This window comes from Leuciscus leuciscus (genome assembly GCF_965113295.1).
Source record: "Leuciscus leuciscus genome assembly, chromosome: 22".
NCBI classification, from domain to species: domain Eukaryota; kingdom Metazoa; phylum Chordata; class Actinopteri; order Cypriniformes; family Leuciscidae; genus Leuciscus; species Leuciscus leuciscus.
In genome coordinates, this window is record NC_138746.1 from 16,581,283 (window position 1) to 16,601,482 (window position 20,200).

General features: G+C 35.3%; 1 protein-coding gene across 3 annotated transcripts in view; it reads right to left on the reverse strand.

The window, feature by feature from the left end:
• Positions 1-20,200, reverse strand: part of cdhr1a (cadherin-related family member 1a) — a 112,284-nt gene that overhangs the window by 33,443 nt on the left and 58,641 nt on the right. For 2 of the 3 annotated variants that reach the window (XM_082153202.1, XM_082153205.1), the window contains exon 1: positions 8,035-13,301. The exons of the other annotated variant lie outside the window; for it this stretch is intronic. In XM_082153202.1, coding sequence (XP_082009328.1) covers positions 8,035-8,170 — 136 coding nt within the window. In that variant the 5' untranslated portion in view covers positions 8,171-13,301. Of the gene's footprint in view, positions 1-8,034; positions 13,302-20,200 lie in introns of those variants that run through there. 3 annotated transcript variants of the gene reach the window in all.

Genomic DNA, 20,200 nt, shown 5'->3' on the forward strand with positions numbered 1-20,200 from the left:
CTGCAAAAACCGCAGCTCGTAAATCTATTAGGGGACTTGTAACCTCTAAAGGAGTTGTACTAATTAGTAAGTCAAATTTGTTTTATATCTTTATAAAATAATATATATTTAAGAATATATTCTTCTTATTAAAAAAATTATGAAAAATAAACAAAATAAAATGATGGACAAACAGGATTTAAAAAAAATTGTAAGACACTTAAACATCCATAGTGAGTATATCATTTTACTTTTGGCAGTACTATTATAGTTCTTATTAATATTTTGAATTAGTTCTTATATTTTCCATTTTTATTTTCAATTTTAGTTAACACTTTAGTAATTTTTTGTTTGTCATTTTTTTATAATAAAGTTTTGTTTATAATATGTCTATTTAGTTTTTATTTTATTTTATAATATTATATTTTATTTTATTTTATTTATTAATTTTTCTATTTTAGTTTGAGTTATTTTAGTACATCAAGTTCAATGTAAATGAGAATGTTGCCTTGGCAAATAGCTGAAATAAAAAAAGTTTACGTTTTTTTAAATACATTTTTTTGTTTTATTTAAGTATTTAAAGTAGCGAATTTTTTTATTTTTATGGATTAGTTTCAATAACACTTGTTTTGTTAATTACTTCATCACAGTTGCCTACAGTTGAACAGTCATGCTTTTATCCTCCAATCCAATCACTTTTATTCATAATTTGTTAAACTTCAATATTTTTGCTTCCTTGGTCCTAATATATCTCTAATCTTAACCTACATTTATAAAAGAACTCAAAGTTTTTCACTTTTAGATTTTGCTGATTCTTTTTTAACCTTGTTTGTTTGACCAAACATGTTGAAAATCACCCCAAAGACAAACTAGTAATGTCCTAAAGGGAAAAGATAATACGGAAAAGGCTAGAATAAAGCTATAAGGGAAATTCAAGCAATCCTAATCTAAACTAAAAAGGAAAACGGGGACAGTTTACCACAAGTGCATCACTTTTCCCTTTTTCAAAACGTTCCAGAGGACTTCTAAAGGTTGGAGGCGCGTCGTGAGGTCAACACTTTGCACAGATAAATAATGGAGAGTTTATTCGTCACTGACACACTATCCAAAGGCGCCTCGTAAACGCAGACTCATCAGTCACTCTCCTGGGAGAACCTTCTCGAATGACCTGAACTATGATTAGTAATTTCTGGATTATTTGTTCTACTCTTGCAATATTCATGTTCTCTGAAACAGATATCATGACATTTTTTTTTTCCTCCGTGAAAGAGGGAATCCCACGCCAGCCTCAGAAAAAGGACATCTATTAGCTCACTAAAATAAACATTGCATTTTTAATCGTTTTAGCATTGCATAATGCATCATTCAACACAATCGTACGCAAAGCTCTTTCCCTCACAATTTACCTGATGACTGACACAGAGAACATCCTTGTTGTTCTCGTCTATAATGCATGCAAAACAACTTATCACAGAAATTATGATGGGGAAATCACTCTTTTGAAGAAAATCAAATATATAGCCTAATTTACTGTAAACCCAAATAAGTTGGCACAACTAAAAAAAATTAGGTAATCAGTTACATCTAAAAATTTTAAGTAAAGCATTCAAAGATTAAGTAAACAGAACATACATACATACATACTCATACTTTTTTTATTGCTCTTAACTTGAAATATTTGAGTAAGCTAAAACATACATTTAACTTAAAATTATCATGTAATCTTAACTTAATTATTTTAGTAGTGGAAACTTGGCTAGCTTTAACTAGCTAATTCAGTAAATGCTAACTTGCTAATTGGTAACACAATGCTTTGATAGTAGCATAGCAATTGCTGAATCAGTTTAGAACAAAATTGAGACCCCACCCCCCACATAACCGAAACACTTCTAAATGAGCATAGCAAAACAATAAAGACTACTAATCTCCCTCTTAACATTAATCTTGCAAAAAAACAAAACAAAAAACATTATATAACACTTAATTTTAGTATTTACTCTCCCTTTCCAACTAGTGTCATGGTAAAGCATACTGCAGGAAATAGAAATCCCAGCCCACTTTCAGTTAAATTTAAGTTCAAGTTCATAAAACTCAAAACAATAAAACAATTCAGATGAATTAAGATGTGTAAAAAAAAACAACTAAATACTCATAAAAGTTCATTTGAATAAACTATTATTATTATTTGTTGAATTTAAGTTTAGCCAACTCAAACAAATTAATTATTTTAAGCATTAGGGTTTACATCTAAATATATAGTAAAATATATAAATATATAAAAAAAAATATATAGTTACAATCTAGAACTAAATGCATTGATTAAAAATACGTTCTTTATAAAAGTGCACTTTTTTTTCTTATATATGAATAACGGGCTTATTCTAAATATCCAAATAACTAGGCGCACTGTGCAAACATAAACAAACACACAACAAATGAATAAATACTCTTGGGACATTTTTTCTTTCCTTTCCTGTCACGGACATTAACATGTTGCAGCTGTTGTCCCCAAATCAAAGCAAAATCAGACCCTAATTGGTGTGTACATTGACATGCGACAGTCCTAAGGGATTGATAATGGGAAAATCAGAAGTTTAGTTCCCCTTTCACAGGGAATGTCAGTGCACAAGTTGTAAAGTTCCCTGACATGTAAGAAAGCACACTCCACCAAGTCCATTTCCAAATGTCGCAAGCTTTGATATCCAGCTCAGTGAAACTCGTGACTGTTTTAATTAAGAAAGAAATACAATGAAATGACATGAAATGAGTTAGAAGAGGAAATCTCCTTCAACTAATGCCTTTGTTTCTTTCCCTCTTTCACAGTGTGCTATGCCACTTTCAAAAGCACTTGCCAAGTTAAATTATTCCGTTTCTGTGACATAAAGCAAGAATACAGCAATTCAATAAGATGTACGGCGAATTACGCCTTCAAAAACAGGCATCCTCTTTGACCTTGAAGACTTGCATGTGCCTTGCTGACGATTCGAAAACAACGCATATAGACATTTGTATTCATTCTGATACCATCTCAATACCGTAAGCAAAAACCTCCATCTATTCCCATCAGTGAGACAGTGGAGCCAGGACTGAGGGAGAATATCCGAGCACTTCCACTGTTTATACTGCCTCAGGTTATGAACGGCAGCAGGAATGACTGTAAGGTTGCTAACTGTGTTTTTGCTCCTGAAGACAATAAGTCAGATGTACAGATATATCCCCCAATTTTTCACATGGGTTCCGGTCTACAGGATCAACTTTCTACACAGTCAGCAATATATATTTTTTTTTTATGGTAATCAATCAAATTCCAATGACAGCAGGCCTGGGCAACTGGCCATTTTTAGCTTCTGATGATGCCGCGACAACGATAGAGGAAAGATGTCTTTTTTTGATTATTTTGTGTAATAATAGGCCAATAGAAGCTAGAGTATTGTTTCAGATTTTAATAAAACATGTTTCTTTCAAAAACATATTTAGTATTTAATTACAGTATTTATTTATTTATTGCTGCAAACATAAGCTACATTTTAAGTGGCAAAAGGGGATATGAACATTTTTAAATAGACCTTATATGCATGCCAATTCAAGTTGCCACGTGTTTAACTAAGGTTTGATATTTTGTATGGTACTTTAAATTTTCTTTGTTATATTAATTGCTTTGTGTTTAATAATAATTGCTGTTTTAAGTTTGTTGACAAGCCTGTAATAGGCTTTTTAATAGCAAGTTCCATTGTAACATCTTACCCAATATAGTGTGACAACATGCCCTGCTATTGGGTCAAAAGGTCAGTGTGTTCAATGAACTATACCTTTTCTTCCTGGGAAAAAGCAGTGGAAATATTCAAAAACTTTTTATAGTCAAGAATTTAAGGTATGTGTGTGTGTCTACAGAGAAATGGACTTTTAAACATAAACCCACCCGTATAAATAAATAAAGCTACAGCCTATTACTATGTCGTTTCAATGCTGCTTAACTAATACTAAAACATTTTTCAGAGGGCATGTTATGAAAACAAATATTGTATCTCGCAAGCTCTCTTTCAAAAGCAGGATCTTGTTTCTCCCGCCACAAACAGCCCTAGACTTTGAGTGTATATGACCATTTTTCCCAGAATGATTGATGGCAGCCACTTACTCGCAGTGAATAGTCTCCAGTCAAACTTTCATTCTTAATACCGGTGTCAACAGTGCATCTGTAGCTCCCGACCTGCCACTTTAGCCCTGAGGAGACACCTGACCAGATTCCAGCCACCCCACATATAAACAGTGTAATCTCTCAGTCTCTGACACAGCAAATAAACACAGCCCACAAGCAAAGCTCAGCAACTTAATATCCTACTTCCTTCCTTTGTGTGGACTTGACAGCTTGTAGTGGGGCTCAGGGAAAATAAAGAAAAAGAAGAATTTTTTTACAGGTAACAAGACTAAAGTGACCGTCTCACTGAAGTTGAAGCAAGGTTAAGTGCACTGAGGTTCAGTTCTGGCAGAGGAAATGTGCGCTTAAGTCAAATATATATCTGAAATGTTCTGAATTTGTTTATTTCTGTCACTCAAAGCCACTCAAACCAAACATGTGGAGATATACAAAAATCATCTCGAGTAATAAGATGAGCCATGTTAAATAAAGTACACTGTATAACGATTTATGGTGATTTTCTTTTTTAAAAGAATGTAACTTATGAAACGCATTGATTTAAAAGCACTCATCAATTTAATACATAAATAACTAAATTAAAAATATCTGTATAAAATCGACATAAGAACAATGCACATTTAACATTTTAACTATAAATTTAGCATAACAATACGTAATCCTGAAAAGTCCTGTATGTGCAATATAGTTTTGTTGCTGTAGCGTATTTACACCACCTGATGGCAGTATCTCCTGTCACACCAGACATTTCCTTTTGCCAAAACACTGGCCCAAATTCTAGCTTTAATTTGAATATTTACGTGGATAATGCATTTTTAGGCAGTATATATGACAAAAACACAATCGAGGATCAAGTTAGAAAAAAAATCCATTACAAATAAATTAACAAATAATGTATTAGCAAAGGCTCATCTGACCCTTGACAAAAACAAAACTTTACACACGTTTCCTGTTAATAACTGACCTGAAAAGTATATAACACAGCACTTTTCTGCTGGAATCACCATCTCTTCAAATCATATATGAATCAGTTTAGCACTGTGGGTACTTGTCTGTGATACTGAGGTAAGGTTTCAGTAATTTATTTTAAAATAATAAATGTATTTGCATATTTGGTAAGATTAACAATAGCACTCACTATGTCGTTTTATTGTTTTGAAGCTTAAGTAAATGAACAGAACTACTAGTCCTTGTATAAAAAAATAAATTAAAAAAAGATAAAAAAAGATACATCCCTCCATACAGCCTTAAGGGGCAGCAAAAGACTGTGTTTTGCTCATTTTTGTGTAACCAGGAGTTGTAGGCCGGTAACCAGCTTCTCCTGCAGATCACGGCCTTTAGCGTCTAAGGCTGAACTTCAATGCATGTTTTTGGATGAATGCTGAAATCAGTTCTGTTGTTGTGGGCTACATGTACATTATTGTTTTTTAAAGAAAAAAAAAAACAAAAAAAAAAAAACATATTGGCCAAAAAAGTTATCTGGCATCTAAATAAGCTGAAAACATTTTTCATTAAAAATTATAATGCATCACATATCAATATTTAATGTCTTGAATTGAACTGCCAAAAGACGTGTTAGAATTAAATAAGCCACATTTACAATACTTTATATATACTATATACATTTATAATACTGGACTTTATTTCAACTGTCATTCAATTTCTGTTAGTAACATCCTTTGTAGGTCATTATCTTTTTTTTCTTTTTTTTTATAAATGCTATAAATTCTAGATCCAGACTTTGTAAAGTACATAAAAGCAAGAGACAAGCTCACCTTTAAAAATAAATACCAAACTTTATAAAAAATAAACCATAATACCACACCGATTGATAGATTTTCTTGTTGGTTCTTCCCTTTAGTCACATTTAACTGAAGAACTGGGAAATTAGACTAGGATATAAAACAACTCAAACCAGACAAACTAATTCTGCGGTGTACCGGACGGAAAAGAAAAAAAAAATGTATTAAAAAAATCTGTAGTAAACACATACACTAATTTTTTTAAATATATCTACAGTAGAGATTTTAGCTTTTGATCAGCAAACTCAATTAAGCAAAGGGGTTTTGAACTGGAGTGGCGTGTGTGGGCTGTACAAAGACAAAAAGAAGGCCCCCGGTTCAAGGCTATCATGTGAATTGTTTTTCATATGAAAAATGCAAGGAGTCAAAAGTTTTGTGATAAGTGACAAAGCAGGCGGTGCCTTGAATTCCACCGTGGGATGCAACACAATTTAATAAAGAAAGAAGGTCTTGAGAGGAAAAGTGTGACGTGAAGGTTAGCCGGAGGTCTCGCGCTAGATGAAAGTGGGAACTCTCTCTCCCACTGCTGTCAGCACTTTTTAATGTGAACTTTGCGATTGATTGGCGGGCCCTGCCAGGTTTCTCTCCGAACTTTCCCCGCCATCCCGTCTCCTATACAGTCATACCCTCAACACTTCAATCCAGTGGCTCACACTTAACCAAATGAACTCACAAACTCTTTTCTATATTCCACAAGAATGATCTTATTATCATCATTTCACACGATCAAAAACTAAACGTGTACAACAGTGCCATAATGCAAAAACTTAAAATTGGAAAACAAAGATATTTATCCAAATGTTTTTCTTTAAAAGTGAAAATTAGAGCCTGAAGTTTAAATAAATAAATTATACAATACATATAAAATTGATATAATACAATTTAATTTATATAATTTATCATTTAAAACTAAATAATATACATAATTTTTTTTATTAATTCCTCCAAAATGTATCTGCCACAAGAAGCACAACATTCATAAACGGTGTGTCTAAAATGGCCACTCTTATCTTCTAAACACTGCATATTACAGGAGTCAAGTTGAGAGCTTTGTCTCCACGGCAATATAGAAAAAACCCTCATGCTCATTTCACATAAAGGTCAGAAATTCAATCACACAACCCCAAAGCATTTCAATAGTAAAGTATGTATGGGTACGGCTAGACTTTTAATGATTTTATGGGTCAAACTAAATCATTTTTCAACAAGCTGTTTGCGGTTATCTATTAACCCAAAAACCCAGGGGAGAGTCGAAGGAATCCAAGATATAAGAGGTAAATCATGAGCCTAATGTGCTAATTTTAAGTGTTTTCTATATATATATATATATATATATATATATATATATATATATATATATATATAAGACAGTACTACCTTGTACAGTATGTACAAGAGATAAAATAGACATAACAGTTTTAGATCCATTCTGATTTATTAACGTGATCCAGACATTTTTTCCAGGACAGACTCATAATTCAAACCCTATCTGTAGCCTCCAAAGCAATCCTCCATGTAAAGTAAATGATTTCATAGTTAATGTAGTGAATTGCATCTAGGTTGCTGCTTAAAAAGTGTAAATAACAATCATATTTCAAAAATATTCTGGCAAAAGAATAATCTATAGTATATATTTTGTTCTGTGCATGCGTCACTTCTCTTGAAAGAGTTCCAAAATAAAAGTCAGTCACTGTTTCTAGTGCATTATAAATTCAGCCAGAAATGAAATAATGTCAGAGCCTGTAAATCTAGCTAAGGAAATAAAAACGAGGGCAAAGGCTCAACTTGACTTGAAACAGAGTATACGGCCTTAATGCATTGTCACAGATTTCATTAGTCAGTCTGAGCATGATGGTGGCGCTATACATCAGAGAATGAGAGCCAGAGAGACTTTGCTTTGACTTTTTGCACTTAAGGCCAAAAACAAAGCGGATTTTCAAAGCCAGAGTGAAAAGTTTCATTCATTTGAACACCTGAGAAACAAAAAACAAACAAAAAAACACACCGAAAGCGACTAAAGCGAAACTTTCTCAGAATAACCCTAATATGTGTTACTGTGGTTGAAATGTTCTACAGATTGCTATATTACGGTAGGCTTACCCTGTTCTGAAGACAGCCAGTCTCCTACCTGCCTGTGTGAATGCAGGGACAATCGGTTTGGTATGTGGAGCAGAGGTGGGTCCAGACATGCACACGTGAACACAAGTACACACATACAAACATAACCCACACACATACGCACACGCGCCACGATCCAGCGGACAGGAGAAGTAAGCAAGCTGGTAGAACTCCTGGGGCTTGTGAATCCAAGCTGAACTTTGGAGCAGCCTCTTAACAGATGGCATGAGTGGGTAAACTCACTGGCTGGTCCCGCACAAGCACCCTGCTTTACAGGGACTGCCGCTTTCTAATCAGATTAAATCTGTTCATTGTTGGGGTCAGTATCTGCTTGAAATCAAACTCCCCGATGCACTGCCGTACTGTACTGTGTTTCAGTATATTACAGGGAATGAATGAAAAGGATTTAACCCCACGGCTACTGTTAGACTCGCTGCTAGAGTCTAAACTGATTTCGAAACGGATACGCTCTTATGGTAACATACAGTCTTGTAGTTAAAACAGTGCTTAAATAACAGTGAGGGTTATAACCCAACCAATCTGTAAGGCAATAGGTGGGATGCAGCCCATTAAAACTTTACATGTCTATTGCGTTTGCAAGCAAAATGAAAGCTGCCGAAACATTAAAATCCTCCAAACATTAAGACAAAATCACAAAAAAAAAATGTTTTATCAGCATATAAAACACCAGAGGGTCTGAAACACCACCAGAAGCAAGATTCAATCAGAATGAAAAGGAGACTTTGTTAGAGGATGAAAAGCAAAAATAACAGCAAGACTTTACAATAGGGTTCCATTTGTTAACATTAGTTAACATGAACTAACGATTAAAAATACTCTTATCTTAGTTAATGTTTTTTTTACTAATACCTTATAAAAATCAAAAGTTGTTTCCGTTAATCTCATTTAATGGACCCGAGTTAACATAAATTAACAATGAACAGTTGTATTTTTTTTAACTAATATGTTAACAAATATAAATAAATACTGTAACAAATGTAAAGCATTAACTAACATTAACTAATGGGACATTATTGTAAAGTGTTTACATTTACTAGATTTGCGAGAGTAGTGTCTTATAACTTTAATATTCGTAAAACAATAACTTTAATATTTGTCAAAGTGTTTCAGAGAGGGAAAAACCTCTTCATTTATAGATTTGCCTAATGCTGAATGTATTGGAAACGTTTTACATTCTTTATCTACGCTAGGTAAATGCCTACTGTTGGAAACATTTGTCAATGTATACACCTGGCTGCACAGAATAGATGATTAGGAGATGAATGAAAGGAAAATATTGCCAAAAATAAATAAAAAGCATTTACAACATAAAAAGTTTGTTTTTACTGAATCTTTCTTTTAAAGATTTTTTTTCATGACTTTATACTATCCATGAAAAGAAATCACAAAGACATTCTTTCTACAGCATTTTAAATGTAATGAATGTAGAGGGAATAGTATATCTGTTCTTAAATATGGGAAAACATGAAATAACATATCAAGCATCCACTTCATTACATGAGCTTGGCATTTACAATCACTTCTTTTGTTTGGTAATTGGATAAATGGTCTAATTCTTAGTATAAGGGAAAAAAGAAAAGCAAAATCATTTCACAAATGTAATTGTGCCATGTGTTGATGCTCTATGTTTGACCTCAAGGATTAGACAGGAAGTAATAGAAGCAAAATAAGTGTGTTATGCTGTGCATAAATGCATAGTCTTTTATGCTGTGATGTGTCAGACTCTGTTCAATTGCTACAGCACAAACACACCAAAAAGCTTACTTTCTGTCAAAATAGATTGGTGTACAACATTCCATCACATTATACATTTTCAATAATGACCAAATATGCATTAGACTGGGGAAAAAAAACATTCAGTGGAATCCAAGGCTAAAATTAGGATGCTTTGGGTTGCATAGTAAATACTATGATTAACATATTCCTAATTATTTTTTTCACTTCATCATTACTCGTTGACAATTAACATTTGCCATGACTTGAGGCTGAATTAATCTAAACTTTGATACCCTCATGAAATAGACACTCCATTTTATATTTTGCATAGTGTTCAGGGCACATATCAAATATACAAAACTACTTTTAAATGTTCTAAGGCTATAATTACCGACTTCAATTATAAACCATTGGAAGCAATTTGATTTGATAACTGATTGTTTGTTGAACATGATGGGAAAATAGGGGAAAATGGGAAAAGGAACTCAAAACTAATTAAAACAATTATGAATGTACAATTATGGGTGTGACTTGATGCACGGGTGACGGTAGCTTACATGAGAGTACACAGAACACAACCCATTTTTTCACCATTTCTGAGAACAAGCGGGTACTCTATACTTTAAACCCAGTCCTGGTGACCTAGATCATGTGCCCAAGATCAGTAACTTCCCAACACAGCGTGACTTTGGACTAACTGTCCTTCTCACAGTTCCCTGAACATGTCACATGACACAAACATGGGATTTTCCCCCCCAAAAAAAAAAAAAACTGAGCCAAAAAAACACTTGACCCAAACAAGAACAGGCTACCTTAAAAGTTTTATAATTGAAAGTTATTTAAAAACAAAAATACAATTTCCTTCTGGCAGTGAATATGGCAAATGGTCCACGCTAGAGACAGTCATCAATTAATCAGAGTTTGTAAAGGAGGGCAGCGATGAGAGAAAAGAAAAGGCATTCCTACACACTGGCCTCAGTGGAAAGCACCGGGCAAACAGCAGAAACTAGCTGCTTGTGAAGGGTAATGGGACATTGAATGCCAGAGGACAAAGGCGGAAGTGGCTTCAGAGAGAAAGATGAAGTAATCTCGGAAACAACTAGACACACTCCACTTGAAATTTTGCCTCAAACAAGATTAAAGTGAAGTTATTCTACACAAGTATGGCAAGGATATCCATCTTCTGCTCAGAGACAAACTAAAAACAACTGAGCAAAATGTGAACATTTTCATTTTAGGTGTTTTTTTCCATGTTGAAAAATACCCAAAATGGGCAATCATGAAATGTGTGTCATTATAATTGACAATATATATGTAGCATAAATTTGACAGTACAGTATATGGTACAATACTACACTGTAAAAAATGGTAAATGAAACTAAGATGATTGGAGTGAGTTTTAAACGAAAACACTATTTCAGTCTTTTTACCATTTCATGTTTAGTTACTTTCTGCTCTTTCTGTGTAATTAATGGTGAAATTTATAAGCAATTTTCAAATTTGAAAGTGTTTTTTACACCAATTCTTTTCAATATGTTGTGTATTCAGTGGTTTGCAGTTTATTGGTAAGTGTCTGTATTTTTTATAGTAGCATTCCATGTTGGGACGTCAAAAAGATGAACAAATAAAATACATGTATTTTGCTGGATATTTTATTTTATTTTAAATTCCACACTTTTTTTTACTCTCAAAATCCTGCGTAGTAGCCTACTATTTACAGGTAAAAGTACACTAAAGTTTTGCTTTCACTTTTTCACTAAATGGAAAATGCCCAATTTAGGAACTGTGTGAAAGTGAATGTGAATCACAGCACCCTGTCAAAAGGCATCTGCCCAAGCCATTTAAAAATTCAACACCGTTAAATCCATTAAATGAGGATAACATAGAGTTTTTGTTTCAGACCTGTTGCATAAAGAATCCCCTCCCTGCTGCCTAAAGCCCTACTGAGAGAGACAGCCTTTTAATGAGGGGGGGATAATCCAGCAAAACACCCCCACTAATGAGCTATCATCATGCAAAAATGCCAGCTTGATACACATTAATTGGATTCCCACTTTTTTTAACCAATTAATTGACCTGCATTGTCATGTGGCTTGGCTGCAGTGGGTTCCTAAGAGAGAGAGCCTCTGTTTAGTCTCAGTGACTCCAATGGCTATAGGGCCTTTGAATAGAAGTAGGTTTTAGTGAGATCAGCTCTCTCATTAAAGGCTTATGACATTTGTTTGAGCCAATCCCTTTGTTGGGAAAACAGTTTGTGCTGCTCAGTTAAAGTCTCAGCTGTGGCCGGAGCTGCCTGGGATTGTGATGGTCAGTTTTAGCATCAGCAGGGTCCGCATGGGTGCTCTCAGATCTCTTCACCTGCGGGGAATTCTAGCAGTGAGGCCGGAATAATCCTGTGTACTTGTTGATCAAATGCAATGAGAATGCAGATGGCTTTTAAAATGTTACATTTTATTTTTAAAGTGAAAGAAATAAAATTTAAAAAACTCTTGAAGAACGGTAAAATATTTAATCTGAGGGAAATACCAAGAGGTACCAGTTGAAAAAGGACAGGAAACTTGAAAACGAGTTTGGACCATAAAGGCAATCGTGTCCTCCTTCAGCGGCTCTGGGTTATAACCTCTGAAAATAACTTACATACAGTGAATGGAATGCAAAGTGTTTTAGTCAATGATCTCCTCAGGGAAACAATATCCCTCAGACTGCTCCTACTCACCAGTGTAAATGAAACGCCCGTGGATTAAACAGTAACCATGAGTAAATGAGTTCAAAGAGCCCATCATATTTTGAATTTAATATTACTTCCCCAAGGAAATGCTTGAAGCCATGCACAATGAAAATATTTGTATAATATTTGTGGATACAAAAATTCTGAGACGAGACATAGATCCCACTTAAAAGGTTAGTTCACCAAAAAAAGAAAAGAAAAAAAAAGTCTTCAATTACTCATCCTCGTGTTGTTCCAAATCCGTAAGACTTTCGTTCATCTTCGAAACACAAATTAACATAATTTAAATTAAATCTGAGAGATCTGAGTCAATGCAACTACCACTTTGTCACTTCAAAAAGTTCATAAATAGATCGTAATAGATTTATTTGGATTGAGTGGTTTAGTCAAATGTTTTTGAAGAGACTCGGTCACTTTAAATGATGAACAGATTGAATTTAGGCTATTATTCACATATAATCATTGATCAGCAAACATAAACAGAAGCTCAACCGTACTTGCTTGATGCTGCATAATCCGTATCACACTAGAATGAACCTCATTGGTTCTCGCACGTCAAGCAAGCATTCTTGAACTTCCGTTTCCCATAACTGATGTGTGCGTTGATGGATATTTATATGTGAATTAATTCATTGATTAATTCATAATTGGATTAGTTTTTACGATCTCTTTATGAACCCTGTGAAGTTCAAAGTGGTAGTTGCGTGGACTGTCAATGGAGGGACCGAAATCTCTTAGATTTCATTAAAATACCTTTATTTGTCTTTCAAAGATGACCCTTACGGGTTTGACAGAATTTACATTTTTGGGTGAACTAACCCTTTAAACTGAACTGCCATGCAAATTAAAAAGAAAAAAATTCTAATTCAGAATTCATATGTAAACTAAGAATTCAAGGAAGGCCACAAGTACACATAACAAGCCCTGGCTTGCAACAAAGCAAAAAAAGCCACTGCCATTCAGTTCACCGGCATTGATGAGGCATCTCCATTAACAGAGGTTGATGACGGCTAATTCTGAGTGCACTGATTTAAGGGGAATTGACCCGAGGTCTCGGGGTCAGGATGTAGTGTCATATTGATCCAGCCCTGATCTGCATGTAAGAGGCTAATATATACGGCTTGGCCACAGTGGCATACTTATAAAGCAAATGCATCCGGGGGTCGAGGGCAATTATCTTTATCAACAGCTTAACACAGCCCAAGCCTATAATGTAAGAAAAAAATAGATGTCCTCTGAGTACAGCTCGCAAGCATCCTACCATCGGCAAGCATCCTAATTCAGTTCATTGATTAAAACCTTAAATAAACAACAGAAAAAAAAAGAGCAAAAAGCAAAACATTCTATGAAAAACATCAATGCAAGCACATTAGACAACAGCGGCCTTGAGAAAATATACAAGGTATCTGCTCTAATCTATCACTGTGAGAGTGCTGGTAATAGCAGACATTAGTAGAAGATCATTACCCTCCATTGTGCATTCACTTAACTATACTAGACAGAGGTTACAGTGTAAGGTGGGCAAATGGAATGGCAGATGTTGTTTACTGGACCGATGGAATGAGAAGAAATGGAGGAAACACGTCAGTGCTGTAGGATTCAAGGCAGTACTCATTTGTAAGTTTTACCTTCAAGAATTCAAATGATACTTTAGAATTAGTGGGAGAGTAAAACAAAACGTTTGTTTTGATTTTAAAACATTTGAACAATACACTTTGAATGCACACTGTAAAAAAAAAGTTGCTGCCGTAAATTTGTAAGCACAATCAACTTAAATGTTTCAGTCATTTCAACTTAAATTACATTAAAGTGACTTAAAAATGTTGTTGAATCTTGTGTAACTTGTGTAAAGTTAACTTATTTTGATGAGTTAAAGCAATGTAAAAACATGTTGTCATAACTTATTGATCATGTAATTTTATACAGTGTATGTATCTAAATATCTAATCAACGAATCACATGGCGGCAACTCAATGCATTTAAGCATGTAGACATGGTCAAGACGATCTGCTGAAGTTCAAACTGAGCATCAGAATGGGGAAGAAATGTGATTTAAGTGACTTTGAACGTGGCATGGTTGTTGGTGCTAGACGGGCTAGTCAGAGTATTTCAGAAACTGCTGGTCTACTGGGAATTTCATGCACAACCATCTCTAGGGTTTACAGAGAATGGTCAGAAAAAGAATATCCAGAGAGCAGGAGTTCTTTTGGCTAAAATGCCTTGTTGATGCCAGATGAGAATAGGCAGACTGGTTGGAGCTGATAGAGAGGCAACAGTAACTCAAATAACCACTCATTACAACCGAGGTCTGCAGAAGAGCATCTCTGAAGAGGTTCAGATGGACTACAGCAGCAGAACATACACCGGTGCCACTATTGTCAGATAAGAACAGGAAACTGAGGCTACAATTTGCACAGGCTCACCAACATTGGTCAATAGAATAGAAAAGGGTAGCCTAGTCTGATGAGTCTCGATTTCTGCTGTGGCATTCGAATGGTAGGGTCAGAATTTGGTGTAAACAATTCGCTTAGATGTACAGCCGACAAATTTGCAGCACCTGTGTGATGCTATCATGTTAATATGGACCAAAATCTCTGAGGAATGTTTCCAGCACCTTGTTGAATCTATGCCACAAAGAATTAAGGCAGTTCTTCTGAAGGCAAAAGGGGTTTCAACCCGGCACTAGCAAGGTGTACCTAATAAAGTGGCCAATTAGTGTGTGTGTGTATTAGCATATCAAAATATATTTTTATATAATAATATATTTAAATATTTTCATTATTATTAAACTTTTTTTAAAATAGATTTTTTTAAAACAATAACTGTTAAATGATAATGTAGTTTTAAATTGTTTTCTTTATGTAAGAGTTTTAGTAGATATTGAGATATATGCAAGTGGTACAGAAAAGGAATCTTTGTTCCAAAGCTTGAATGAAATGTGTTCAAACTGAATTCAAGAGAAACCTTATAAAACCTCTGTCCTATGCCACTAAAAGGTCACCTCAATATGCCTTTACAAATGAGTTTCTCTGAGTCATTACATTTGCTTTAACTGTGGGTCAGAGGCGAAAAGGTCAAACCTTGAGATGCTTAAGTTTAATTATGACCAACGACTGCACCGCGTTTAATTACTAGACCTATCAGAGAGGACATTAATAAAACTCAAAATGTTAGTATGCTTAATCATTGAGGATTCAATTATTTACATGTGAGTGTCCATTATGTCAGGTGAAAAAAAAACGCTAAGGCGTTGAATGTCACATACAAGTAATCAAGCAGAACTTCATTAATACGTATAATGAATTGAGCATGTTTTCTTGTCATCTTTTTGCTACCTTTACTTTTATGCTCTGACAGACACGTTTGGCAGTAATTGTTGTCCAATTTTTCTTGGGGTCATGAATTAATCTACATGTCTTTATGCCTGTCACAAACTAATAAATGCACAACTAACTGACTTTTACAGCTTCCTAGTGAATTAACATGGCAATAACTGCTTTGACATGCTACCTATGACTCCATTTTCCCAGATATTTAACAACATTTATTTTTGGAACACAACACAAACTCAGAAAAAAAGGATAGAAAAAGGATAGTTCACCCATTTTAAATTTTTTTTCCAAATATTATCATCATTTACTAACCCTCATGTCATTCCACAACTGACTTACTTTTTTCTGTGGAACAATAATTGTCTCTTATAAATAATAATAATAATAGTCGTGAGCCTTAACTGAAATAATTGCTCAACAATATACCTTTTTCCGTTTGGACTTGGAGGTTTACTTACTCTTGGACAATGGCTCTGCCATATAAATGTCAAAATAACTACATTCAGCAGTAAGAATGTTAGAAAATTCTATCAAAATCAAAGTAAAACATTAATTTTAATTAGTCGAATTTTACCAACTAACGAGAGAGGTGGCTTAGGGCAGCATTATAAATCCGATTGACTTTCTGTAAAAAAAAGAAGAAAATCTTTGAAGCTGGAGACAGAATCAAAAGGTCTTTGTTCTCCAATGAATGTTATTGTAGTCTAGGAGAAACAAGTGAGATATTAAAGAGTTTTTTTGTTCATTATACTAGCACAGTTTCTGTAGGAAAGACATAATTCTAAAAATGTACTATAAATGGCCATTTCCAAGTAATATTTTCACAAAATACATTCTGTAATTTCACTTAACACATAGCATTGTTTTAAACAAAGCACTGGACTTTGATCTCCAACAATAATGAAGCCTCTTGGCATTTCAGAAGCCTTCAAAATGTTCTTCGGTCGTAGGCCCACCATAATACAGTAGGGGTCAAAGGTGATGTTCTGCCAATTATCGCTCTCCACATGGTTAAAAAAGCACAGGAACAAACTAGTAACACAGGACCAAATGAAGCCATACATTGCTAGAAAGATGTAGCCATTCACAACTAGCGCTTTGGTGGGCCACATTCACGGTTACACACAGATTCAGTGTTCATATTTCCCACATACACATGTCTTGGCTACTGCCACATTGCACTGACTCCTTCAAAACTCTTAGTCTTTGTTGCTGGTGGTTAATGAACAGATTAGTGGTGAGGGGCAGATAGGAGGAGGAGAGGTCAAGACTAAACCCTTTAACAGGAGGGATAATCAGTGACAGGTGGGTCCACACTTCTCCAGCCACCCCTCTCAAATACCCCTCGACCTCTGCATCGACGGCACTGTCACTCTTCACGTCGTGCCTCGGCTAAGAATCAAGGGGAGCTTGAGGAGTTAACATTTTTTTAAGCACCAAATTGGATACTTGTTGGCAATGTGCCTTTCTTTTGTGTGTATTGTCCGGGGCCATATTTACAAAACGGCACGGCTGGATCTTCTGAAGCAGATTGCGCTCAATGGGACTCCCCTGGAAGATTGGAGGAGACACTCGAGAACAGGCACACAATGAGAACCAGGGTGCCAAAGGAACGGGAGGTGGGGCGGGGGTGGCAGAAAGTCCGGCATTTGCGCCCGTTTTCATTCATTTCTTTAATATTCCACCGCAGGTTCTGCTTCAGAGAGATGCCCATTGTGAAGCGCTGAATGGGAGACTTTAGGAGTGTCTCTGCCTCCATTAATTAGGGCTCACTGACGCTTCCGCTCCCTGAGAGTCCGCCTCATTATGATTTCCTCACATTCTTTAACACAACTTAACCCCATTCCTCAGCTCTCACATCAAAGAAGAGAAGAGGGACACACAGTCGCTCACTGGTTTGGCTGCAGTTGCATACTGTGCATGTTTTAGCCTTGGTGACCGGATTATTTGGAGAGAAAACAGGAATACAGTAGGTCACATGAAGTTATACAAAATACAGCTTCTACTTAAAACAGACCTGTATTCATTCAGTTCTTGAAAAAAGAAAAGAAAAAAAAACTCCCTTTGTACTTTCATTTTGACTTCCGTCCAAGTCGATGGACAACGGTAAAGTAAATGTTCATGAAATAAATATCAGAAACAAATGCGAGAGATAAATGTAGAGATCTAATTGCAAAAAGAAGCCATGATGTAAAGTCAATTTCTAACAATATCATAAAAGAAAACAAATTCTGTCCAATTCTACAATGGAGAGGAAACCTGCACAATATTTATGCAGCAATTTTGATTCGATATTTAGCTATAAACATGATGGTTTTTTTACATTTTAAAAATCAGCAGCCCTGATCAAAATGATTTTTATTGTTGACATATATGGAATTGTGCATTCAATAACACTTAAAACAGCTCATTTAAATAGCAGCTTAAATACTGTGCAATTTATAGATTTTTTATTTTCAGATATATGATCTGAAAAAATTCTGAGAATGCCATGAATGACCAATCAGTATCAAGTATTCCAGAGAGCAACATTATAAGAATAAACATATTTTAATATGGTGTAACATAATTTATGAAATTGTTTCTTTTATATAATAAAATGCTTTTCCATTATCCAGTTTCTAGTAAAAATGGTGCAGAATGTGAAATGCCGCTCTTTGCGAGGATGGGCAGAAAGAATCAATGAACGCATTCATGTGATTAATTCTGATTATGTGCTGATAGGCCTGAAATGACCCAGATATCTGGAATATAATTTTTTTTTACCATCCCGAATCTCACACACACACACACACACACACACACACACAGAAAGACGTTAACACTCTCTCCGACGGACACTATGAAGAACTGACTGCAAGTTATAATGACAATTCATGACCTCGGGATCACGCAATGACACACCATCTGTATGGTTATTAATGTGACAGTGCAAGTGTCACTTCCCATGGATAGCCCGGTGATACCAGGTTAATTCTGTTTACAAAGGGCTAAATGTTACATTATTTTCAGAGGGGAAAAAATCAATACCTGCCCTTTCTTTTGTTATAACGTCTTTTTGAAAATCGATAAGGCTCACTACAAAGACATTTTTGAGATGCTAGTGGGATACAGGTCATTGAAAATTGAATATATATGTAGAGTGATAAATTTCATCACAGTGAGGTGATGGCATGAAGACATAATCAGCTGAAGTAGCTGTGCAGACTAAGCAAGGAAAAATACTTTGCCAGGACGGGTTTCGTCAAGCGTTTCAAGTTTCAAACTTGAAAGCTTTTTTGTATTTTATTTTTTTTAAAGCTAAGTTTTATGTTTTTAATATTCAGCAACAAGTCACAAATGAGTTTTGAGTGAGGGCAGCAGTTTACTGACAAATAACTCAATGCCATTTGTGCACCACAATGGAAGATAAAATAACATCTAGTAGTGCTTGTCGCTCTCTATACGGCCATTTTCTTCACAAAAACACTCAGAGCGTCGAAGCATTGACCTTAAAGGCAGGCTTCCTTTTGCCAGGGTGCACATAAATGTGCAAACATGACCCGGGGTGTATTTCAGCACTCTACCACAGGCTTCCATTTGCAGTGGAATTCACTTTGCCTCATTAGTTGCACACTTTCTTAGTTTTTAACAATGCCTTTGCTTGAGTCCTCCCAGCAGAAATCTTCTCTCCCATTCTCTGTCGATATTTTGCAGACCCGGGAGCAGTTTGGGAAAGCGAAGGTTTTTCCTCTCCCCCTCTCCTAACTGGTTTAAGACTTGTAATTATCTCTTGCTGGGGGAGGCTGTAAATTGGATTAAAGTGGTGAGTCTCAGCTGAGTGAATTACCTCCATCTCCCCACTTGGTGGGCCAGGCCTGATAAACGTGCAGGGGGAACGGATTTGGATTCAGCCTTCGCATTCATGGCTTCCTCGTGGAAAGAAATGAAATTTTCCGACAGAAGGGACTGGCGTGCCGGTGGTATCTGTTCGCGTCGTGTTTCATCTGCTTCTGCTCTTCCAGAAATGCAATTACCTGCGTTATCGGTGGCTAAATGGTCACAGCTTGGCACAGAAGTCTGTCTACCTGCTCAAGCCACCTGACTGTACTATTTTACATGGCACTCTTCTACTGACAGTGGGTATCCACAGTTATACTTCTTAGTTTGACGATGAAAAGATAAAACTAAGATGTTATAACCTCTGTTAATTATATAAATATAAAAACAAACCACCAACAAAGAACGACAATCATTTTTAAGCACCAAACAGTATCCAAACAGTTCAATCCAAAAAACTAAAAATCGGACAAATGAAAAAATTCAATAAAATTGGACAAATGATAAAAGTGTGTGAGAGTCACTGAGCACA